The sequence below is a fragment of the Vulpes lagopus genome, chromosome 15, assembly GCF_018345385.1.
Source record: "Vulpes lagopus strain Blue_001 chromosome 15, ASM1834538v1, whole genome shotgun sequence".
NCBI classification, from domain to species: Eukaryota; Metazoa; Chordata; class Mammalia; order Carnivora; family Canidae; genus Vulpes; species Vulpes lagopus.
In genome coordinates, this window is record NC_054838.1 from 16937826 (window position 1) to 16963444 (window position 25619).

Here is a 25619-nt window from a genome sequence, read left to right on the forward strand (position 1 = left end):
ATTCAATACCTTCTTGTCAATTTTTAATTATCCAAACTATAAGAGAAACTGAACACAGCAGCAATGCCAATAGGTTATATTTGGCTACTAAACACAAAATAGGTTTTTGCAGCATCTTTTCTCATACCCCATAGGAAGCATCTGAGTGGTACCCTGAAAAATGATGAAAACTTTGCTGTACAATAGCTATTTAGTAAAGATAACTAACATCACCTTTTACCCTAACATACTCATGCTTTAACAATCATTGCCAGTACATGTGGAACCAAAATTTTAAAAGGAAAAAATAAAAGCACTCTAAAAAGACATTACAAACTAATACAAAATACAGCTCTTAATTTCAAACAAAATGACCCAACTTATAAAATATCACACCAAGTTTTAGAAGACAGTGGAGAAGAGGAAGAAATAGGAAATGTCTGTCTCCCATTCTCTCTTTTCTTTCTGATTTATCTCCTGATGTCTCATACTTGAACTCCTTAGTGAATTCACCAGCAAGGGGCTCTGAGGCCCACTTGAAATGTGCAAATCAAACAACGTTGTAAGCAGGAAGACATTAGAAGCATACCTTTTCCAAAATGAACTTGTTTAAGTATGGCATGTAGCCCTGATTGGAGACAGGCCCCTCATCATCATCCCTGAAGTGCTCTTCAAGGGCAACAGGGTCATGTGGAACCTTCAGCACCGTGCACAGATTATGGGACAGGACCTAAGGGGAAAAGAAAGTAGTTTAAAGGCATCCACTACACTAAGCAGTTTCCATATGGCAGCCTCACTGTCTGAACTCACCGCTCCTTGCCCTAGGGAGACAAAGATGAAGAATAAGCTAACAAACATGGGGTGAGTTCTACTAGGCTGCCAGCTCCCCTCGTAGTTATTACTTCATTCCCTCCCTGGTTCTGGTTCACTTTAAACAAGTCTCTTTAACATGCCTACAATGAGCTAGCTCCATGTAAGAATCTGTGACTATACACAGGAATAAAAGGAAGAGCATCAGGAACGCAGTCAATGACACTGTCACAGCACTGTGTGGTGACAAACGGTAGCTGAGCCTCTAGTGAGCAAAGCATAACATATAGAGAAGTTGAATCATTATGTTGTATGCCTGAAACTAATGTACACTGTGTATCAATTATACTCAAAAGAAATTTTTTTTTTAAATTTTTTTGGTATTTATTTATGATAGTCACACACAGAGAGAGAGAGAGGCAGAGACACAGGCAGAGGGAGAGCAGGCTCCGTGCACCGGGAGCCCGACGTGGGATTCGATTCCGGTCTCCAGGATCGCGCCCTGGGCCAAAGGCAGGCGCCAAACCGCTGCGCCACCCAGGGATCCCTCAAAAGAAATTTTTAGATATCCATGACTATAATATTCCTTGTAGTCTTTTAGCACTTGGCCTACATTAGAAAGAAAAAGAGGGGAAGGACCAAGAGGATGTTTTCAAAATTAAACTTCTCCCCAGGGAGAGCAGCATCAGTCAGTGAGAGCTGTAGGAAAAAGAGCACGGACCTGGGCAGCTGCAGCCAAGGCTTCTGGACCAAGTGACTGAGCGGGGCCAATGACACCTCTCTAGGCTCCGATGTTCTTACTTGTTCAACACGAAGGGCCAAGTTAATATATAAATGTTACCAAATATTAAGTGGCAATCTCTAAGTGTCCCAATATCTCTAAAATTCTGTGATACTAGGCTACATTTTCAGCATGAGTCTAAAAGAGCATTACTATAAAAAGAAAAGAAATCAAGGGCCTAGTTTAGAAATAGGAGAAAAATTAATTGCAAAAATATCTCAGAAGTCACCAAAATGGTTGAAAATCTTTTGTAGAAAACTCGCACTATGTGTATAAAGCATTACTGATATTGGCATAATGTGAGTGCATACTTTAACACTCAGGAAGTTCAATTAGCAGTTTGGGCTATCTGAGTACTAATCTCATTTTGTATTACATGAAAATTTTACAGTGAAACTTAAATCCCTCCCATTTCATTTTGGTATTCTAAACAGGACAATTACATAGTTAACAATGTACTTACTTCAACAAAGAATCTTATCAGATGTTAAATCCCAGGTTTAAATCTTCCCTTCTCTCAGCCCTACACATTTAATCACGTGAAGATCTACATTCATCTCAATGAAGACTTTCAATGCCATCAAGCAAGTCACTTTTTTCTGCATACACATTTCAGTTAGGATTTTTTAAGGTTAAAAAAAGTAACCTATAAAAAGAATATTTGCATATCTTCTCTCTATATTTGTTTTGTTTCTCAAGGCTTCATTTATGTGGAGATCCTTTTCCACACGCTTTACTGGTTTTAAGGAAGTTAGTAAAGGAAGTAAATTCACAAATGGTTATAAATGAAGTAATGAAGACTTTTATCAGCCCTACAAAGCAGGCTGTGTTTCTCAAGCAAAACCTCTATTTGCCAACACTAGAGCACATGAAAAGAGCACGGTAGAGCTTTTGCTGAAAAATCTTGCCCCACAGCCAGCAAAAACCTAAATCAGTATTTCCTTTCTCTATTTACCTAGTAAAACTTATGGAGTAATTATCTACTCCCAAAGAGGTTTTGTGAGGATCAACTTCAAGAACATAAAATACTTAAAACCTGCAAAGTCCTATAAAAATACGAGTTTAGAGAAATAAAGAGCAATTTTCTCTGAGAAGGCTCAAAGGTCATTCAAATTTGAAATCATTTGAGATTTAATGAAGTAAAAATTCCCAACCACTGATTAAGTTACAGTGCATTCATACAATGTTAAGAACAATAAGGAAGCTCACTGTGTGGTGATATGAAAAGATCTCCAAGATAAGTTAAATGAAAAAAGCAATATGCTTAAGATTATGTTTAGTATGCCATCTTTTATGTAGAAGAAAAAGAAAGAAAAAATAAGAAACTCTAACAGAATATGTAAGAAACTAATAACAGTAGAGGAAAGACTAGCTTGGTGGTAGACCTGAGGTAGAAGACCTTTCATTGTTTATCTCTCCTTTTACCCAAGTTTGAAAAAAATTTTACCTATTCAACAATGTTCCAACTATTTAAGAACTTAAACATGTATTTTTAAAAAGCTGACTAGCCTAAGATCACACATCTTAGATCTATTTATTCTTGAAGTCTCTATTTTTCTTTTATATTAACCTACTAGAAATTAGGCATATAAGAAAGGCACAATCCACAGCAATGTATCATGATTAACACGAGTGAGACGGAAGGGCAACCAATGAGTTCAGAAAAGAGAATGTGTGCTAAAGTGACTTCAAAGAAGAAGTGAACGTAATGTAGGCCTTGAAATAAGGAGAGCTTTTTGGATAGGAAAGGGCAACTGGAAAGCTTTCAGGTAGAGGAATAATATGAGAAAAGTAGTTGATTAATGCAAACTCCTCAATCTCTCCTGTACTCCCCTTTCTCTACCTTCGGGTTTCATAGATCTTTCCAAGTCAAGTCCTGGCAGGGGCTTTGGATGCCATATTGTCATCATCTTCATTTTATAGATGGTGAGTACTCGCTCAAAGGGATAAAATTTGTTTTGTTTTGCTTTGTTTTGTTTTTAACCAAGGTTACTTGGCAGAACTGAGACTAGAATTCAAGTTTTGTAATCCCTGGTCCAATACTCTCTAGTAATAAGGAACATCATGGTTTTAGTTCTCTAAAGTCAACAATGTTCTTTGTATATGTAGGTGCTTAGTTCAATTCAGTGATCCCACTAAAGAAGATTTACATTTGAACTCTAGACTTCAACCTTGGGCAATTAAACAGTACTTTTGATAAGAGGGATAGCTGAATTCAGTGACAATTTTCTTAACTTTATCTTCATTTAGTTAGACAAATTGTGAGGGAAACAACACTTAATAGTAGCAAGGACCCTAGAGGAGATCTGAGCACCAGCCCTGCTCTCACACAGTCTGTTTCTGTTTAGTGGTTTGCCACTTACTGTTTTATAATGGTTTAATGTTTTGCTACTTATATGCTCAGCCTCAGTATCCTCACTGCAGAATAAGGTGTTAACCCTGTTTCTAAAAAAATTTTTTTAAAGCCAATCCTTAATTGTCAACCCCAAACTTGTTTTATGAATTCAGCAAAAGAGCTACAATCTGATAAGAAATACAGCTTTTTTCATTGTTAATATGGCCCAGAATAGGTAAGTTTTCATCAAACAAAATAAACTGAATAACGGATAACTGAAAATGTTTTGTCCCTAAAAAAGAAAAAAAAGTGTGCTATCTTTTTTTTTTTTTTAAGCTTTTATTTATTTATTCATGACAGACAAAGAGAGAGAGAGGCAGAGACACAGGCAGAGGGAGAAGCAGGCCCCATGCAGGGAGCCCGACGAAAAGTGTGCTATCTTTAAACCTTTTCCAAAAAAAATTTTTTTCAAAGATTTTATTTATTTATGTGACAGAAAGACCAGGGGGAGCAGCAGAGGGAGAGGGAAAAGTAGGTTCCCCGCTGATCAGGGAGCCCGGTTGAGGTGGCTTGATTCCTAGGACCCTGGGATCATGATCTGTGCTGAAGGCAGATGATTAACCAACCGAACCGTCCAGGAAGCCCCAAAACTTTCCAAAACTTCTATTAGCAATCTTTTAAAAGCCTAAACAGGGGATCCCTGGGTGGCGCAGCAGTTTAGCGCCTGCCTTTGGCCCAGGGCGCGACCCTGGAGACCCGGGATTGAATCCCACGTCGGGCTCCCGGTGCATGGAGCCTGCTTCTCCTTCTGCCTATGTCTCTGCCTCTCTCTCTCTCTCTCTCTCTCTGTGTGTGTGTGTGACTATCATAAATAAATAAAAATTAAAAATAAATAAATAAATAAATAAATAAATAAATGCCTGAACAGTATCTCAAGGGTTTTTTTTTTAATTAAAAAATATAATATATAAAGAAACCAAAATCTCAAAAGCCAGAATATAAACTACTAACAAGAAGTAAACACTCCAGGGACACCTGGGTGGCTCAGCGGTTTAGCACCTGCCTTCGGCCCAGGGAGTGATCCTGGAGTCCCAGGATCAAGTCATGCATCAGGCTCCCTGCATGGAGCCTGCTTCTCCCTCTGCCTCTGCCTCTGCCTCTCTCTCTCTCTGTCTCTCATGAAGAAAGAAAAGAAAGAAAAGAAAGAAAAGAAAAGAAAAGAAAAGAAAAGAAAAGAAGAAAAAAAAGAAAGACAGACGGAAGGAAGGAAGGAAGGAAGGAAGGAAGGAAAAGAAAGAAAGAAGGAAAGAAAGAAAGAAAGAGAGAGAGAGAAAGAAAGAAAGAAAAAAAGACAGACTTCATAAGTTTGTATAATAGCTTATGCTTTTTAGGGTAGACTCACATCATCCATTAATTGGTTTCAGTCTTGTCCTTGGGAAAAGTACGTATTACTGCTATTTTACAGATGAAGAGGCGGAGTCAGAGATTAGGAGTTGTGCCTCAAATCACAGTTTTATGTGTAGTAAAACTAGGACTAGAACCCAAGCTTCCTGCTCTGATGCCTTTTCCACACTTGCCACTTTCCCTCTTTCTGGAAGAACAGAAAGCCCTAAGACCCTGTGGCCATGTACCCCTGTTGTAAGGCTCAGGTGCAGTGATGGACTGATATTCACCTAGTCCTACCTAGTCAATTCTAGGACTCAGTGAGGTGGCTGGCACAATTTTGTGGAGCAGAGTTAAATCCAGTGGTGAAGAACTACATATGCCTAGAACTCTGGGACCCTTCTCTCTCAGGGAGCCCCTATCTCCTAGCACCAACCTTTGGGGGAACCAGTTCCAAGAGGCACTAGCATCTCCAGATGAGGAAGCTGGAAAGCAGACCAGGATGAAAGCAATCAGGAAGAAAGAGGGCTGCAAGTTCTTGATTTGTTTAAGGACTGCCCCTGAATCACTCTAATCAGAATGTCTGCAAGTTTCTTGAAAAAGCTGAATTTATCCCACTTCAAATGCCTTCTCCTCCAAAGGCCATTCTTTTAGCACCCACATGATTGCTAAGCAACTTTGCTCTCATTCCTGATATGAAGAATAAACTATTGTTACTACAATAAAAGATCCATATCTATGCCAATAATCCCTCTCTCCAGTTCTTTCATAACTATCTACTATTGCCTCTGCAAGGGCCTTTGCTGACAAGAGATGACTGATTAACTGTATGAGCCCTGTTCGTTGGTCTGTTCCTGTTCAGTGGTTTGCCATTTATCCTCTTTAAGCACTTTACTCCAACTATCATGAAAACAAAATCAAAGATGATGAACTACTAAACAGTGTTTTAACACACGAGTGCATAATGTTTACCCTCCACCCTCCCAAAGATGTAGAGATTATAAATGTCCTCTGAAGCATGCCCCCCCCCCCCCAACAAGTCACACAATTTCCCTTTACAGGATGTGCGTAATGGGCAAACTTCAACACTGAAGAAAAAGGGAGGTGGGGATCTCTATTCCAACATGCTTATCTGAACCAACACAATTACAGAATTATAATTTATAATAAGCAATCTTTAAAAAAATGAAAATTCCTGTCTGATTTATAAAATTTCAAGCTAATGGCAAATTACCAGAAAACTCTTCCTAACAATGACCCAGAATGACCAATTTCCTACCAGTATTATGCCCTGCCTTAAAGAGCATTGTCTTAATAGAAGTCCTGCCCCTTTACCACATAGAGTCATTTTCCCTTTCCTGACAATATTCTTTCATCCTGCTTATCACTGTTTAAGTCTTGCTTGCTTTCTCTTAAATTACCTTCATTGTAATCAGCCTCAGAAATCTCCAGGTCAGTGTTGACTCAGTTCCTAAAAGCAATCACCATCCTGACACTTTTACCAAATTAATCTTATTAAAGTGCTGCTTATCACATTATCCCCTCATCTAAAATTCATCAAAAGCCTACAGAAGGAAAACCCAAATAAGTATCTCAGCCCTGTATTTAAGTCACTCAACAAGTCAAGCCCTCTTTACCTTTCTAGCATTTCTTCTTACCCATCTGTATGAACCATACAAATCCCACCAAACAAGTTTACTCACTGAAACACACACAAATCCTGTACCACTCCCCTTCCCTCCAGGCCTTTGCTCCAACCACCCCTATACCTCCATTCCCATCTAACATAAATGTCATCCCTTTCAGAAGCCCCCACCACCCAAAATCAAGATGGTCTTTCCTCATTCTGCATTTCCCAAGCACTCTGTATTTCTTATTTTACACCACCACACATGGTTTTTCTCTCCCAAGATTGTAAATTTCTGAAAGAAAGGCCCATGTCTTACCTATCCTTGCATTCCCACAGCACCTCACATGCTATCCAGAGGGCAGAAAGCTTTCAATAAATGCTAAATGAATCCTTTCTAAAAATCCTCTTTTAACAGTAAAACTATAGTATTTTAATAATGACAACCTTAGGAAATATTCTACTCCTGCCTCTTAGCTTCATGGATAAAAAGAGCGGGGCCTGAGACTTGGCCTAAGTCACAATGTGATTAGTAACAAAACAGGGATGAGACTCCAGGTCTCCACCAGCCTGTCCCCCAACAATGGAGTGCTAGAAACATTCCATTTGCTTCATTACATCCTTCAAGACTGGATCATTCTCCATAAACTCTGGAAACCTTTACTGGCCTTCCTGTCTGCTGAACTCCTATGCATCATTTAAGCGAATTATCTCACATGCTAGCAGTATCTCAAATACCTAGCTGCAGCTCAGTTAAGGGAGGAAACCGTACCTAATAGTTGTATTCCATATTCTTCACAGAGACTACCAATAGAAGCATCACACTTATGGAAAGATTAAGGCAGGATATGTAACAAAACCACCTGTTGTGATGTTGTCTACAGACTGTATGCCATGAAACTACCTAAATTAAGCACCTTTAATAAGTTATTTCAGATAATTAACTTAGCCCTCTTCAGAAACCAAACAAAATATCAGTATATTTAACCACATAAAAAGATTTTTAATTTCCCTTTAAAAAGAGACACCACAGGGGCACCTCCATGGCTCAGAGGTTGAGCATCTATCTGCCTCTGGCTTAGGTCGTGATCCTGGGGTTCTGGATCTGAGTCCCACATTAGAGCCTGTTTCTCTCTCTGCCTATGTCTCTGCTTCTCTCTCTGTCTCTCTCATGAATAAATAAAATCTTTAAAAAAGAGAGAGAGAGAGCGACACCACAAAGAAACAAAGAAAAAAGGCTGACAGCTCCAATATTCAAATTACTCTTAGAAATCAAAGATGAACACCTAATGAAAAAAATGGACAATGGACATGAATGGGAAATTCATAAAAGAAACAAATGGCTAATAAATACAGGAAAGATGCTTAACCTCACTAGTAATCAAAATAATGTAAATTAAAAGAGCTATCACTTCTTGAATGAGTAACAATACCTGGTTTTTGAACAGATACAGGGGAGTGAAGATCACCACTACCCAACACTGGAGAAGGAACAGAGCAGGTTTTCTCCATCACTAATGACATTTTGGACCAGATAATTTTTTTTTTTCCTTTAAGTAAGTCCCATGCCCAGCATGGAGCCAAAGGCAGGCTTCAATTCACCAGATCAAGATCTGAGCTGAGACCAAGAGTCAAACACTTAACTGACTGAGTCACCCTGGTGGCCCTAGACCAGATAATTCTTTGTTTAGGGAGCAGGGGGAGGTGTGTCCTATGCATTGTAGGATGCTTAGCAGCATCCCCAGCTGGAAATACCTAAACATCTCAAGTATCTATGAATAGGAAAGTGGTTAAATAAAACATGGTGCATCAACACAGTCAAATAGTTCATAGTCATTATTAAGGATGTTGTCTGTATCTATCAGACAACAGTGCTATGGAAAGTGATATGGAAAGCAATGGACAACAGTGATATGGAAAGAGGACTCTATCACCTCTTTAAGAAATAGATTACAGGGACACTTGCGTGGCTCAGTGGTTGAGCATCTGCCTTTGGCTGAGTGATCCCAGGGTCCTGGTGTTACAGTCTTATATCAAGCTCCCCACAGGAAGCCTCCTTCTCCTTCTGCCTATGTCTCTGCCTCCCTATCTCTCATAAATAAGTAAATTTAAAAAATAATAATAATAAAATAAAAAATTTTAAAAAGAAAATAGGTTACAAAAGCATATGAAATATAGTCCCATTTATATAAAAGGATATGTCTGTGTATAACACATGTACATATGCATGTGTATATGTGTACAGAGCAAGGAAGGAGAGGAAAAAGGTATGGAGAAGAGAGAGAAGATTTTAGAAAAATATTCACTGAAAAGTTCATTGCGGGGATCCCTGGGTGGCGCAGCGGTTTGGCGCCTGCCTTTGGCCCAGGGCGCGATCCTGGAGACCCGGGATCGAATCCCACATCAGGCTCCCAGTGCATGGAGCCTGCTTCTCCCTCTGCCTGTGTCTCTGCCTCTCTCTCTCTGTGTGACTATCATAAATAAATAAAAAAAAAAAAAGAAAAGTTCATTGCACCTGCCTCTGGTGGTAGAATTTTGGGTACTTTTACCTTTGTCTCTATACTTCAATGTGTTGTTTGAATATTCTATGTATTATCTTTATAATCAGAAAAAGTGAAGCTTTTATATTTATGGAAAATTTTAAAATTAAATATGTCTGGGGGGTTCCAGCTAGAGAACACCAATAAAATTACAAAATTACAAGAGATCATTGTAAGACTATAGAGTTGATGAAATTAATTCAGTTCAGTCATTCACAAAGAACTATGCTTTGCCATACCTCTTGAAGAAGCCACATGATAGGCAACAAAGTCCCAATCTGGGACAGCTTCCTTAGATTCCAGTGTCCCACTGGACTATGCAGAAACAAGTATCTTTAAGATAAATCATTTATAAAAAGATTTAACAGGCAGCCTGGTGGCTCAGCGGTTTAACACTGCCTTCAGCCCAGGGTGTGATCCTGGAGACCCGGGATCGAGTCCCACGTCGGGCTCCTTGCATGGAGCCTGCTTCTCCCTCTGCCTATGTCTCTGCTTCTCTCTCTGTCTCTCTCATGAATAAATAAATAAAATCTTAAAAAAAAAAAAATTTTTTTTTAAAGATTTAACTCCAATAAGTGTCTACATCTACCCTCCCACTACTCTGTAAGTTCCAAAAGAGGTGTCTGGGGACACCTGGGTGGCTCAGCGGTTGAGCGTCTCATCTGCCTTCACGCAGGGTGTGATCATGGAGTCCCAGGATCGAATCCCACATCAGGCTCCTTGCATGGAACCTGCTTCTCCCTCTGCCTGTGTCTCTGCCTCTCTCTCTCTCTCTGTCATGAATAAATAAAATATTTTAAAAAGAGAGAGAAGGTTTGTATTTTATCCATCTGTGCAATGCCAAAACCTAAAAAAGTTCCTGATGTTCAACAAATGTTTGCTAAATGAGCCCTATTTAAGAATTTTCTTTTGGGCGCCCTGGGTGGCGCAGCGGTTTGGCGCCTGCCTTTGGCCCAGGGCACGATCCTGGAGACTCGGGATCGAATCCCACGTCGGGCTCCCGGTGCATGGAGCCTGCTTCTCCCTCTGCCTATGTCTCTGCCTCTCTCTCTCTCTCTGTGTGACTATCATAAATAAATAAAAATTATTTAAAAAAAAAAAAAAGAATTTTCTTTTCTCTCTTTCTCTCTTTTTTAAATTTAGTTTGCTTCTCCATCTTTATCTAGATAGGTCTTTGAATTTATTTCCCTGTACTACCACTATATTCCACTGGGGAGAATTTTTGTTTAATTGGAATCTCTAATTCAGATCACTTTTAGAGTAAAAACCAATGTCTCCGTTAGTTATTCATACCACCAGAATTAGCAGGCGTAACTCGTCTGGCCTGAGGTCTAGTAGAGCAATCTAGTTCCTCAAAATTCAAGTAGAGGGATCCCTGGGTGGCGCAGCGGTTTGGCGTCTGCCTTTGGCCCAGGGCGCGATCCTGGAGACCCGGGATCGAATCCCACATCAGGCTCCCGGTGCATGGAGCCTGCTTCTCCCTCCGCCTGTGTCTCTGCCTCTCTCTCTCTGTGACTATCATAAATAAATAAAAAAATTAAAAAAAAAAAAATTTTTTAAAAAAACAAAAAAAAACAAAATTCAAGTAGAAATTTTTTTTTTAAGATTTTATTTATTTATTCATGAGAGACTCCCAGAGAAAGGCAGAGACACAGACAGAAGAAGAAGCAGGCTCTGTGTGGGGAGCCCCAAGTGAGACTCGATCCCAGGGCTCTGGGATCACCACCTGAGCCAAAGGCAGATGCTCATCCACTAAGCCACCCAGGTGCCCCTCAAGTAGAGATTTTTGAGAAAAGGACTCAATAAGAATTAACAAGTGTGAATGAGAACTCTATAACAGAAAAGAGATAAATTAGGTAGGTAGTACACTCCATCCAAAAGAAAATCTGAAGCCACAGTATACACGCAAGTGATGATCACAAATCTGAAGTTTATGTTTTCTGTCCCCTCGTCTGACCACTGTCTCCTTACGATCTCCATAATATGGCTTCCATCCCCATCAATCTCATGAAATTGCTTTTTCAAAAGGATTCTGTTGCAGACATAGAGATGTACCACTCAAATCCCTCAAGAATGGAAATGCTGCTTAGCTACAAGGACTGTAGTTAGCTGAGAGCCTCCAGCTTCCTCAGGGTCTTCCTCAGCCAACGACTGAGCAAGATGGTCGTATCATTTGCTCCCAATTTTGTCAGGTCCATACCACAGTTTGATAGCTCCTTTTCCCAGTCCTGCTTCTACTCTCTTTTCCCCCATAGGTGTTTCTTCTCAATAGCCCTTTTGCACTCCCAACTCTGTCTTAGCATCTGCTTCCTGAAGAACATATGAGACAGACACTTTCTGAACCAGGCATTCTCCGAAGTTGCTGGCACTTGGCAGTCTAAATCATCCCCCCTCCTCTCAAACTATTTTGGTTCTTCTTCTTCTACAAAGGTGCCTTTGTAGGACCCGCTACCTCATCCCTCATTCTCCCAAACTGGACATTTCCCAAAGCTCAATTTTCAGCCCTGAGTTCTTTCTCCTTATTCTCTTTTTCAAAAATGCTTTTATTCTGACAATGTTAAGTCACCTTTATTCTAATAACTCTCAGATCTCCTTCTGGTCTTTCCCTCTCAACTGAACTCTGATTTACAACCCTAACTAATACTAGAGATTTCTACACTAAATTTGCCTCACATCCAAAAACCCCAAAGAAGAATTCATCTCCTTTCTCCCCAAAACAGGCTTTCCATCCTGATGCTGACTTTGGTACCACCATTTCTTTAACAAAATTACAGACTCTCCTCTTCATGTACCTCTTGTACTTTGAGTTTGTATTGCTGAGTCTAATTCAGGATCCCCAGTGCCAACTCCTCTCTCTACTGAATGAGCTGCTCTATCAGCTTATGGCTAACCAGAGAATGTAATGCTGGGGAAACAGGGGCTCCTTGCCCTCAGTAACAGGTCCCATTCTCCCTTCTGAGGCTCCAACAAAGAGCTGCTGCAGAGCAAACACTCAACAGGATATGACTGTGGTAAACGCATCAAGCTAACATAGTTAAATTAGAAGGCTAACCCTCAAAGACCTCATGTGGTACTTCACATTTTACAAATGAGCAAACTGAAGCCCGGTAAGAAGTGACTTCCCATGGCTCACAAGTATCAGAGCACAGACAGGTCTCCAGACTCCCCAACTAGTGCTCTTTCCTCACATGTTTTCTTGCTTTCCCAGGGGATTGATCTTCCGTATTTTTCATCATAGATGTTCTTATAGATGAATCTGACACATCCCTTAAGGTCAGTGACAAATGTCTCTTCCTCTAGAAGCATTCTTTGACCTAAATCCTCCGATCTTCCCCATAGGCTAGATAGGTTCCCCTCCTCTGTGTGCCCAAGCACCTTTTTGTGAGTGTGTGAAAGTTTCATTTAAAAAGAGCTGAAGGGGGGCAGCTCTGGTGGCGCAGCGGTTTGGCGCCGCCTGCAGCCCGGGGCGTGATCCTGGAGACCTGGGATCGAGTCCCACATTGACTTCCCTACATGGAGCCTACTTCTCCCTCTGCCTGTGTCTTGGTCTCTCTCTCTCTCTGTTGCTCATGAATAAATAAATAAAATCTTTGAAAAAAATTAAAAAGCTGAAGCAAAAAAAATTAAAATTAAAAAAATGAATGAATGAATGAATGAATGAACGAATAAATAAATAAATAAATAAATAAATAAATAAATAAAGATGAAGCGGGTACCCCGGATGGCTCAGGCTCAGCGGTTTTACTGCCACCTTCAGCCCAGGGTCTGATCCTGGAGCCCTGGGATCAAGTCCCCCATTGGGCTCCCTGCATGGAGCCTGCTTCTCCCTCTGCCTGTGTCTCAGCCTCTCTCTCTCTCTCTCTCTCTCTCATGAATGAATAATAAAAATCTTTAAAAAAAATAAAAATAAAAATAAATAAAAAGAGCTGAAGGGACGCCTGGGTGGCTCAGTGGTTGAGCATCTGCCTTCGGCTCAGAGCATGATCCTGGAGTCTCAGGATCGAGTCCCACATTGGGCTCCCTGCATGGAGCCTCCTTCTCCCTCTTGCCTGTGTCTCTGCCTCCGTCTTTCTGTGTCTCTCATGAATAAATAAATAAAATCTTTAAAAAAAATTTAAAAGTTAGCTAAGCGCCTCCAGCTATTCCAAAAACATTTGGAAAATTAACATTCATCCTTCCACGAGAATAACAATAAAGGGACAAAAATGGTAGAACTGGTCTTAAAAATCTCTATGTTGCAGCCAACAATGAAATAATCCATTACAGGCAAGTGTCATGAATAAATCCCACAAGACTTAGGTGAAATGTGTACTTCCTTTATCTCACTATATTTGAATTGCCAGTTTGCTGGGTCTGTAACATTCACAAGACTAAAGCACTATGGGGTAAGGAACATTATCTGTTTTGATTCCCACTGCCACCATCCCAGCCTTGCACTCATCAAAGGACTCATCAACTTTCACAGAAGCTCCCCAGTTGGTCTCCTGATCTCCAGCCTCTCACCTCCATCATCAGAATAATCTCAAAACTCTACCTTTGTCATAAATACCCAAGTTTTAGTAACCTCCCCTCTTCGTAGGATCAGTTCTGGACTACTGGTTCTAATATAGTCAATCAACAAATATAAGTTAACCATCTATTCCGTGCAAGAACAAAAACACGTAAAATGTAACCCCACATCCATCACCCTATGAACTGAAAGAACTGATGGGGCTGTCCTGCCTGGTAAGGTCGATAATGCTCCATTCTCCCAGAGCTGCTTATGCAATGAAATATAATACCTTTGACACCATCCAGCATGTGTTGGAGCATGGTTGGTACACCATGCTCACATACACCACTTGCACAGTCCAAATCAAACATACTTGATTACCAAACAAAGCTCATTTTCTCACTGGGTGTTATGCTCTATGTTGGCAAATCGAACTCCAGTAAAAAAGAAAAGAAAGAAAGAAAGAAAGAAAGAAAGAAAGAAAGAAAGAAAGAAAGAAAGAAAGAAAGAAAGAAAGAAAGAAAGAAAGAAAGGAAGAAAGAAAGAAAGAAAGAAAGAAAGAAAGAAAAGAAAAAAGAAAAGAAAAGAAAAGAAAAGAAAAGAAAAGAAAAGAAAAGAAAAGAAAAGAAAAGAAAAGACCCAAAACAAAACAAAGCTCATTTTCTTAAAGCAAAAGGTATAGGAGGCACAGAAGAATCTTAAGCTGAAAAAATTTGTTTTTCCAATAATGCAAAAATCTCTCCCTAATGACAACAAGATCTCTTCATTTATGAAATTCAACTATATGCAGATTTACTCCTAAATACCTTTCCACAGTTAATTAATCGCTGAGAATTGCAGTTTCAAGAAAGCACAGATTTTCAATTAAAAAAAAAGCAACCTGAAGGTATAATGAGAAGGAAATAAACCAGTAAGCAGAGCAGAAAAAGAGATTCATGAAATGAATCCCAGGGGGAGATGGAGGAAGCTGAGACAAAGAGCTACCTTAGACTTATGTTGTAGGACGGGAACAGGGACACACATAAGAGAGACTGCAGAGGCAAGCTGGAATACCTCAAACTCAAGTTCTAATGTGCTAATTATCCATTGAGGGGATTACATAATAACCCTTCTGTTCGGATGGAATGAGAACATAGCTACTCTGTGATGGCAAATGGGATAAGTGGGAAAAAGTCACGCAAAGCCTCTTCTGTCTCTAGCTTCAGGTATGATGTACCTCAGGACTATAGTGAGACCTGAAAGGAAATATGAAATGGAGATCAAAAAGGTTAAGAACTCTGAGTCATAAGATTAGAAATGCATATTGGCTCTTAAGATGGAGGGCCACACACACACATACACAGTGCCTCACACTTTGTATATTACCTTTCAAAAAGCAGAAGTTTACATGTTATTTCAAAGAAAACCCCAACTTCCAACTTATCTCACTGAGGTTATGAGCAAAGAAAGGAAATAACCCAGAAGCCATTATCATTTTAAGATTTTTAAGTGTCTCTTACATGTTATTTGGAGAGCTATCTTTACTATTTTGTTTTAGTGAAATATGAGAAATATTTACTAAGACTTTTGTAGGCTCTTTCATGATTCCAATTGTCTCACCCTTTTTTTTTAAATTAGATTTTTTTAGTTCCTCAATAGAAACAACTTTTACCACAGAGGTTAATAGAAATATAATACTAAAGATTAGGAGAAAATACTATACATGCCAAGGTCACAAAAATTAACCATATTTTTACATTGTGCTTCACACGATAAAAGCCCTTTACTGCACCTTGCTTCCATTATACATTTGTTCTGCTTACATAGAGGACATATTCCAAGTGGATGCCTGAAACCCAAGTGGATAGTACCAAACCCTAGATACATCTCTTTTCCGATACATACATATCTATGATCAAGTTTAATTTATAAATCGGGCACAGTAGAATAACAACAATAATAATAAAATAGGATAATTATAACATACTATAATAAAAGTTATGTGAAAGTGGTATCTCCCTCAAAATATTGTACTATACTCACCCTTCCTGTAATTATAAGAGATGATAAAAGGCCTACATGATGAGATGAAGTGAGGTGAATGATGTAGGCACATATTGTTATGCTACTACTGAACTTCTGAGGCTATGTCAGAAAGAGGATCATCTACTTCCAGACCACGGATGACTACAGGACTGAAACCGTGAAATTTGAAAATATGGATAAGTGAAGACTACTGTATTTTCAACTGAGACTTTGGCCAGGCTCAATTACTTTTGTAAGTAGTAAGGTTAAAAAATTTTTTAGACTAGGGCAGCCCCAGTGGCTCAGTGGTTTAGCGCCGCCTTTAGCCCAGGGCCTGATCCTGGAGACCCAGGATTGAGTCCCATGTCGGGCTCCCTGCATGGAGCTTGCACTCCCTCTGCCTGTGTTGTGTCTCTGCCTCTCTCTCTCTCTCTCTCTCTCTGTCTCATGAATAAATAAATAAAATCTTTAAAAAAAATTTTTTTTAGACTAAATGCCTACATGGAAACAGAACATATGATATTCATAAGATATATAAACCAGCTGCAAAGCAAAAAATAAAAGATATTTAGCTGAAAAATCTATCACTGAAGAAATGAATAAAGTCAAACTACCCATGTTGGGACGCCTGGGAAGCTCAGCAGTTAAGCATCTGCCTTCAGCTCAACGTGTGATCCTGGAGTCCCAGGATCAAATCCCACATAGGGCTCCCTGCATGCAGCCTGCTTCTCCCTCTGCCTAGGTCTTTGGCTCTCTCTCTCTCTGTGCCTCTCATGAATAAATAAATAAAATCTAAAAAAAAAAAAAAAAAATCAACTACCCATGTTGTTCCTCAAATTCTACACTTAGATCCTCTTTGACTTCAAAAGGGCACAATTTAAAAAAACAAAAAACCACTGTGTTTCTAAAAACAACATGATAAAAGTACACAGCCAAAAAGCTTATTTCAAGACATTTCCAGGACTGACATGTAATTTGCACTGCAACCATAATTGCAAAGTAAAGTTATAATAAAGGTTGCAAAAAATATCACTAGACTTTGCTATATTTAAAAGGACAACATTTACTAAAACAATAAGAGTATTAATTTTAAGGTACATTTTGATCTCTAGAAGGAACATAATAATGGTTGCCTCCAGGGCAGGAAAATAGTGTGGGCCAGGGGTTGGAGAAAACTTTTCACTTTTATAAATGCCCTTTTGAACTCTTATGAGTTCTTTTTTTATGAAATTTTTTTAAATTTTTTTACGGCTTTATTTTATTTATTTATTCATGAGAGAGAGAGAGGCAGAGGGAGAAGCAGGCTCCATGCAGGGAGTCTGACGCGGGACTCGATTCCGGGTCTCCCGGATCACGCCCTGGTCTGAAGGCGGCGCTAAACCACTGAGCCACCAGGCTGCCCGAACTTCATGAATTCTATATCATGTGTATATATGAACTATTCCAAAGTTTCTCTTTGATATACAAATGCTTAAATAATAGCCTTCATCACCTTATCTTCTTGGATGTGTTTTTTTTTTCTTTTTTTAACTTTTATGTTATTTTAATTCTAGCACAATTAATATAGTGATATATTAGTTTCAGGCATACAATATAGTCATTGAAGAACACATTACTCAGTACTCATCACAATGCATGTACTCTTAATCCCCTTACCTATTTCACCCATCCCCCGCAACCAACTTCCCTTTGGTTAACTACCAGTTTGTTCTCTATATTTACGAGTCTGGTTTTTTTTGCTTGTCTTCCTTTGTTCATTTGTTTTGTTTCTTATATTCCACATGAGTGAAATCATATGGTATTTGTCTTTCTCTGACTTATTTCACTTAGCATTGTGCCATCTAGACCCATCATGTTGTCACAAATGTTGCAAATGGCATGATTTCACTCTTTTTCATGGCTGAGTAATATTCCATTGTATTATACACCACATCTTCTTTATCCATTCATCTATCAATGGACACTTGGGTTGCCTCCATATCTTGGTTACAAATAATGCAGGGGCACTTGGTTATTACAAATGCTGCAGGGGCACCTGAGTGACTCAGTTAGTGTCTTTTAGCTTTGTTGACTGTTTCCCTTGCTGTGCAGAAGCTTTTTATTTCGATGTCCCAACTGTTTATTTTTGCTTTTGTCCCTTGCCTTAGGAGACATATTTAGAAAAACACAGCTAAGGCCTATGCCAAAGAAATTACTGCCGGTGCTCTCTTCTAGGACTTCTATGGTTTCAGGTTGGAGTTGCATGTATTTCTAAGTAACTGGAGATTTATCATCTTTCAGCAAGATCACTGAAATTCTAATCATCTGAGGATCATTTTAAAACAAAAGTAGAGGGATCCCTGGGTGGCGCAGCGGTTTGGCGCCTGCCTTTGGCCCAGGGCGCGATCCTGGAGACCCGGGATCGAATCCCACGTCGGGCTCCCGGTGCATGGAGCCTGCTTCTCCCTCTGCCTGTGTCCCTGCCTCTGTGTGTGTGTGTGACTATCATAGATAAAAATTGAAAGAAAATAAGACCTTTAAAAAAATAAAAAAATAAAAAAATAAAAAAAATAAAATAAAAAATAAAACAAAAGTAGAGGGCAGCCTGGTGGCTCAGCGGCTAAGCGCCACCTTCAGCCCAGGGCGTGACCCTGGGGAGCCAGGACCGAGTCCCACATTAGGCTCCCTGTGAGGAGCCTGCTTCTCCCTCTGCCTGTGTCTCTGCCTCCCTTTCTCTCTGTGTCAAATAAAATCTTAAAAAAAAAAAAAAAAAAGTAGAGAATAATTATTGCCTCTAATTCAACTAATATGCCCTATACCTATTTCCATGGACTTCTGCAAATTGATATCAAAACCTAAAAGCAAGGGATCCCTGGGTGGCGCAGCAGTTTAGCGCCTGCCTTTGGCCCAGGGCGCGATCCTGGAGACCCGGGATCGAATCCCACGTTGGGCTCCCGGTGCATGAAGCCTGCTTCTCCCTCTGCCTGTGTCTCTGCCTCTCTCTCTCTCTCCCTCTCTCTGTGACTATCATAAGTAAATTAAAAAAATAAAAATAAAAATAAATAAAAAATAAAAATAAAAAAAAAACAAAACCTAAAAGCAAGAAAGTCTGCTTCAGATAGCATATTAATACGGTTTCCTAACATAATCTATACACAAATATCCCTCATTAATATATATACACACACACACACACACACACACACACACACACAGGGGGGCCTGGCTGGCTGAGTCAGTGGAGTCTGTGACTCTTGATCTTGAAGTTGTAAGCTCAAGCCCCACATTGGGTGTAGAGATTAATTAAAAATAAAATTTTTTAAAAATACACACACACAGACAAAAGCAGGACATAAAGACCAAAACCAAACCAAGAGAAAAAAATGGGTGAAAAAAAACCGTAACATTCAATTCAATTATATTTATTCAGCTACGTAAATGTACCTAGCACCTTCATATAGGTATGTGTCCATCAATCACTCAGTAGTTTTTTATTCTCACACATCAGTTACAGGGTATATTAAAATTGAATTCAAAACAGTAATAGTCTTATAGTTTATTCGAAGGAAAAAAAACTATTCATAAATACAAGGGTTTTTTAAAGATTTTATTTATTTATTAGAGAGAATGAGCATGCATATGCAAGAGAGAGAGAGAGAAAGAGAAAGAGGGCAGGAGCAGAGGAAGAGGGAGGAGCAGATTCCCTGCTGAGCAGGAAGCTGCTTTGCAGCCAGACCCCAGGACCCTGGGATCATGACCTGGGCCAAAGGCAGACACTTAACTGACTGAGCCACCCAAGTGTCCATAAATACAAGTTTAAAAGCAAGCAGAGAATGTTTGTGAAGGCTTTTTCCCTCACCATATCTACTTCAGCCAACAAATAGATCAGTACACAATTAGGAAAAGCTTAACTCGGGCAGCCCCAGCGGCCCAGCGGTTTAGCGCCGCCTGCAGCCCAGAGTGTGATCCTGGAGACCTAGGATCGAGTCCCGCGTCGGGCTCCCTGCATGGAGCCTGCTTCTCCCTCTGCCTGTGTCTATGCATCTCTCTCTCTCTGTCTCTCATGAGTAAATAAATAAAATCTTAAAAAAAAAAAAAAAAAGGAAAAGCTTAACTCAAAATAATTCAGTTTAATGTCCCTCTGTATCCAGCCTGAAAAACAGAGTAATACCAAATCAATACGAAAATTTTAAAAATGAGTTGCCTTCTAACAATCCCATTGCATATTAAACTAATACAGCTGATGACTCCTATAGGGGTACACAGGCTGAGTGTGGTGAGGGGTAAAGACTCATATGGCTGCAACTCAGGTGGGGAGCCAAAACTGGCACAACTGGAGCCCAAGAGACAGAGGTTTCCTACAGAGGGTGCAGACTTCAAGAAAGAACCCTGGGAGATCACAGGGAATGAGAAAGGAAGAGAAAGAATCAAAGTTAAGAAAAGTGAGGCAGAGGTGGTTCCCCTTTTGTTGGAGGGTACTGGGAGAAGGGGCTTGGGGGGAGGGGAAGGGTACATTAATGAAGATCAGGAAGACACTGACCTACGCTAACTGTGACTAAACAACCTCAACATCTTGCCTCTATAGTACCTTATACAAGTCACAAATGGTTTTCAAATTCTGGTTTCCATATTTTTATCTTATTGATAAATTCAATGAAAGTCTATGTTTGCAAGAACAAAATAATAGCTTACGTTGTTAATTTATGCTAAATATGTTAAATATGCTATTAATAACAATTAGGTATAAAACATAAGTTTTTTTGTACTAAACTGGAGAAACTGAAGGAAAATATTTGCTAATTTTTTTAAAGATTTTATTAATTCATTTGAGAGAGACCATGCACACGCATGTGCACGTGAGTAGGGAACAGGGTAGAAGGATAGAGAGAAGCAGACTCCCCACTGAGCAGGGACAGATATGAGGCAGGGCTCCATCCTAGGAGCCAGAGACCATGACCTGAGCAGAGGATAGACACCCAAGCACCCCAAAATTTACTAATTATAGCAGTGACTCAAACACATCTATCTGAGTACTATATTGGGCAGCCTGGGTGGCTCAGTGGTTTAGCGCCACCTTCAACCCAGGGCCTGATCCTGGAGACCGGGGATCGAATCCCACGTCAGGCTCCCTGCATGGAGCCCGCTTCTGTCTCTGCCTGTGTCTCTGCTTCTCGCGCGATCTCTCTTTCTGGGTCTCTTCATGAATAAATATATAAAATCTTTAAAAAATACAAAAAATAAATGAGTACTATACTGCAAAATAATCTCCTAAAAGTAAAAAATGAATTTATTCCCAAGATGATGCCAATATTCTAAACTTTTCACAACTTCTCTTTAAAGAAGAAATATGTAGAGGTACTTCAGTGGCTCAGTGGTTGAGCATCTGCCTTCGGCATAGGTCATGATCCCGGGATCCTGGAATTGAGTCCCGCATCAGGCTCCCCACAAGGAGCCTGCTTCTCCTTCTGCCTATGTCTCTGCCCCTCTGGCTTGTCTCTCAAAAATAAATAAAAAATAAAATCTTTAAAAAAAAAAAAAAAGAAATGAGTCACTCTCATTACAATCTCCAAAATATGTGTATAGAACAATAAAAATAACAGCTTACCTCTCAAAAATAAGAGACCATGTCTTCCTTGAAAACTCTTCTCCCTCAGTTCCAGTGCTGCTCTGAAGTGGTTCTTACTCTTGTTTCCATTCCCTTGACTTCTATTCTTCCTCTCACCACATACTCTAGCCATTCCCCAAGGCCATCAATTAATCTTTCCTCTCTTTTTGTCCAAGTTTCAAACTACTAGATCCTGTACTGACAGCCCCACCCTTGCCAAGGACATCATCTCCAACAAGGGCCTCAAAAATAAAACAATATAAATAAAACCCTACATGTTCAAAGTTAACTTTCGTTTCTTCTCTAAACAGTTCCTTTTGATAACTTTCCTGTTTCTATTAAAAACCACGAGTATCCATTGGTCATCCACAGTTGAAATTTGAAACATTTCTGACTCTGTCCTTTTGATTTCTCCTCACACCCAATCACGAGTCCAGGCTAGTAGACAGCAAAATTCCTTCGCTCACCATCTCCCATTCGTCCATCTTCACCACCTCCACCCCCTATTACCTCTCATCAAGACTACTGCAATAGTTTCCTAATTCCAACATGTCCAATCCACTCTAACCCAGGTCACATGCTACAGCCCAAGTGATTTCCTAAAGTGCACTTCTTATCATGGTCCATCACCTCTCCGAAAACTTGGAGGCTCTATGGCACCTACCTCACTAGCCTGGTACTCAAAGTCCTCTCTGCGCATTAACCACAATCTATTTCTATTGCTTTATCACCAGCAATAACTCTCTCTTATTTTTTTTAAAGATTTATTTATTTATTCATGATAGACACAGAGAGAGAGAGAGAGAGAGAGAGAGAGGGGCAGAGACACAGGCAGAGGGAGAAGCAGGCTCCATGCCGGGAGCCCGACGCGGGACTCAATCCCGGGACTCCAGGATCATGCCCTGGGCCAAAGGCAGGCGCTAAACCGCTGAGCCACCCAGGGATCCCCAACTCTTAAATATACAGACATACAGTCACTCATACATTACACTGCAATCAAAATAAATTACAGAGAAGTCCCCATAAATGTCTGATTAATTCCAGACTGCTGCAATAGATGACAGGGATGCCTTGGAACTACCAGCAGTCAACAAATATCCAATGAATGAATGAATAGAATGGCTTAGCTTTCCCTCCTGCTTTTCTATATGATCACATCCTGATTGTTTTCAAGTTTATTTCAAAGAAGTTTTTTTCATGAAATAATCTCACCAGTAAAAAACTAATCACCTTTTCCTTTAAAATCTCATGGCCCCTTATCTTCTAATCCACTCAACATCCTCTATCCAATTATATTTATTTATCTCAACCATCAGATTTTACATTTCTTAAGGATAAGGTAACCTAGTAATATAATTGAGAGAAAGAACCAACCATCTCTAATACTTGATTATTTTCTTAATTTGCCTACCAAAATTTAAACTCCTCGAAGGCAAAGATTTGTCCCCCCATCTCTACTACCACCCCTAGCATTGGGCACAGTATTAAAATGAAATACTAAAATATATTCAAATGATCTGAAAGAAGGAAAGAAAGAAGAAACAGTGGAACAAAAATTGGAAAACAGAAACCAAATGGTAAAATTAGTAGCCTTAAATCTAACCATATCAATAATTACATTAAATGTAAATGGTCTAAACACAACAATGAAAAAACAAGAGATTGCAAGAAAAACAAGACCCAATTACAAGTGATCTATAATAAATTCCCTTAAATATGGTGGTATAGGTAAATTAAAAGTAAAAACAGTAAAAAGTAAAACACAGCTCTATTCATAATCACCAAAAAGGGGAAACAACACATATGTTCAAAGGTGAATGGATTAACTTGGGTACATCCATACAATGGATTACTTAATAAAAAAGGAATGATTAACACATACACACTATAACATGGGTGAATCTCTAAGGCATTACCCTGAGTAAAAAAAAGCCAGTATCAAAAGGTAACATACCAAATTACTTCATTTACATGACACTAGGGAAAAAGACAAAACTCTAGCAATTAAGAACAAACCAGACCATTGGTTCACCCCAGCTGGAGGTGAGAGGGCAACATGAAGCTTTCTGGGATGACAGAACTGATGGAAACCCGATTTTGGTAGCAGTTACAGAAATTTATACGTGTGTTAAAATTCATAAAACTGTACACCGAAAAAGTCAATTTTACTGTAGTTAATTTAAAAGTAAAATAAGCATTAAGAGAATGATCCCTCTGAACCCTTCCAAACTATAATTTTATGAATGAGAAGGGAGGAGTGTGAAAGGAAGATGGGGAAGGAGAAAAGCAAATGCTAAATCCTACTGGCATAAAAGCCACTACTCATAAAAACCTCCTGATTACTGCACAAAATAAACAAAGCAAACCCAATCTTCAGAAACTCATTCTCAGAAGAGGCTAAGAAAACCAGACATTCAGATCCAAAATGTGGATATTAGAAAATGCCTGTGAATGGCTCTTCTTGTCTGTTTCTATATTTTATACTTTCAAGAAGCTGCCAATTTCTCCTGGCTAAGTGCCACTTTCCCGGCTTGGGGTTACTCAATTTACAAGCATTCCTTTATTTATACCCTATACTCTCAATGATGGGGTCTTTGGCAGTCACAATAAAGCCTCTGGCAGAAAGATCGGGGCTCCTCACCGGGAACGAAGGTCCCTGCGGGACACAGCACACGCGAGACTGACCTGAAGCCCCTGGGCCGGGAGGTCTTTCTCACAAGTCAGAGAGCGTCTCCCACCACCAAAGCCCCCAAAGGAGGAAGCGGCTGGAGGCCAGGCTCTGGGCACTTCTCCCTCCTCCTCAGCCGCAGCTGGCCGTTTCGGGGCCGCCCGGGTGTGGAGCGCGCGCTCTGCACAAGGCTCTGCCCCAGTGATCTTGGGCAAGTCCCTTCCTCTTCCAGAGGGCGACGGTACCCCGGGCGTGCTGCCTCAGCCAGCTTCCCACCGCCGCTCCGACTCTGAGACTTCCCGCCCCCCTCCCTTCGCCAACAGGAGCCCGGCTCCTCAGACCCCATCCCCGCCTAACACACCCCCTCCCGCCCCGCCCCCCACCGCTCACGAGGGGCCCCGAAGGGACTACCCGCCCGCCCGAGGGCACCGCCCGAAGGCAGCAGGGAGGCTGAACCACCGAATCCCGGTCTCTGGCCCCTCAGCGTGGAGCAGGCCGCCCGGCCGCATTCCTGCCCGCCCCTTCCTGGGGTGCCCGCCCGCCGGGGCCGGCTTCCACCACGCGGGGGGCGGGGGGGGGAAGCGCACGCGGGAGGGTCGGAGGGGGACCGGACCCGGGCGGGGTGCCCACCTTGAGCTGGGACTTAGAGACCTTGCCGCTGTGGTCCAGGTCGAGCGCGGTGAAGGCGTGCCAGATGCCCTTGAGCAGCTCGTCCTTCAAGCCCCCCATGGCCGCCGCGTGGCTACCCCGACTGCCAGCCCGCCTCGCCGACCCTCAGGCGAGTCTGACGCCCCTCCGCCGCCGCAGCCACGGCCGCCCGCTCTTCAGTCACCTGACCGCGGCAGGCCCCGCCCCCGACAGGCCCCGCCCCCGCCAGGCCCCGCCCCCTCGGCGTCCGCCGGGAGCCAGGCGCCGAGCGGGCGGAGCGGGCGCACCGGGCGGACGGAGCTTCCCACCCCGCGGGGAGGAGTGCGGACCTGCCCTGCGCTCTGGCCCGCGGAGCACCACCCCGCAGGTCGCTCGGGTTCCCCAGGCCGCCTCGGGCCTGCTTTGGGGCTTGCGTGCCCACCGAGCAAGACCCTCATTCCGAGTTAAAATACGAGAGTCGGGGTGAGCAGCCCGCAGCCCGCGCCTCGCAGTAAGAAAAAAAAAAAAAAAGCCCCGCGTGTGTCCCGCGGCCGCGCCAGTGTCTGAGGAGAACTGAAAAGTCCCCGAGCAGGGGCTCCAAGGCCAGCGCTGATCCCAGCCGGGGCAGGGGGAGGGGGAGGGGAGGCAGGATGGACTTCGGAGGGAAGGGTTTTATTCATTTTTCACACGTTTCTTTGGGCTGTGGGGGGCCTGGAGCCGAGGGTTAAGGTTGGTTTAGAAGCCACAGAGTCAGGCACGCTTTGCTTCCTAACCCTCAGCCGTCGAGGG

General features: G+C 41.3%; 1 protein-coding gene across 1 annotated transcript in view; it reads right to left on the bottom strand.

The window, feature by feature from the left end:
• The window catches only part of SWAP70 (switching B cell complex subunit SWAP70), a 72072-nt gene extending 47033 nt beyond the window's left edge, over positions 1–25039 (bottom strand). The window contains exons 1-2 of the mRNA XM_041730565.1: positions 24834–25039; positions 569–709 (exon numbers count right to left, since the gene is read on the bottom strand). Coding sequence (XP_041586499.1) covers positions 569–709; positions 24834–24932 — 240 coding nt within the window. The 5' untranslated portion in view covers positions 24933–25039. The remainder of the gene's footprint in view (positions 1–568; positions 710–24833) is intronic.
• Positions 25040–25619: the final 580 nt, after the last annotated feature.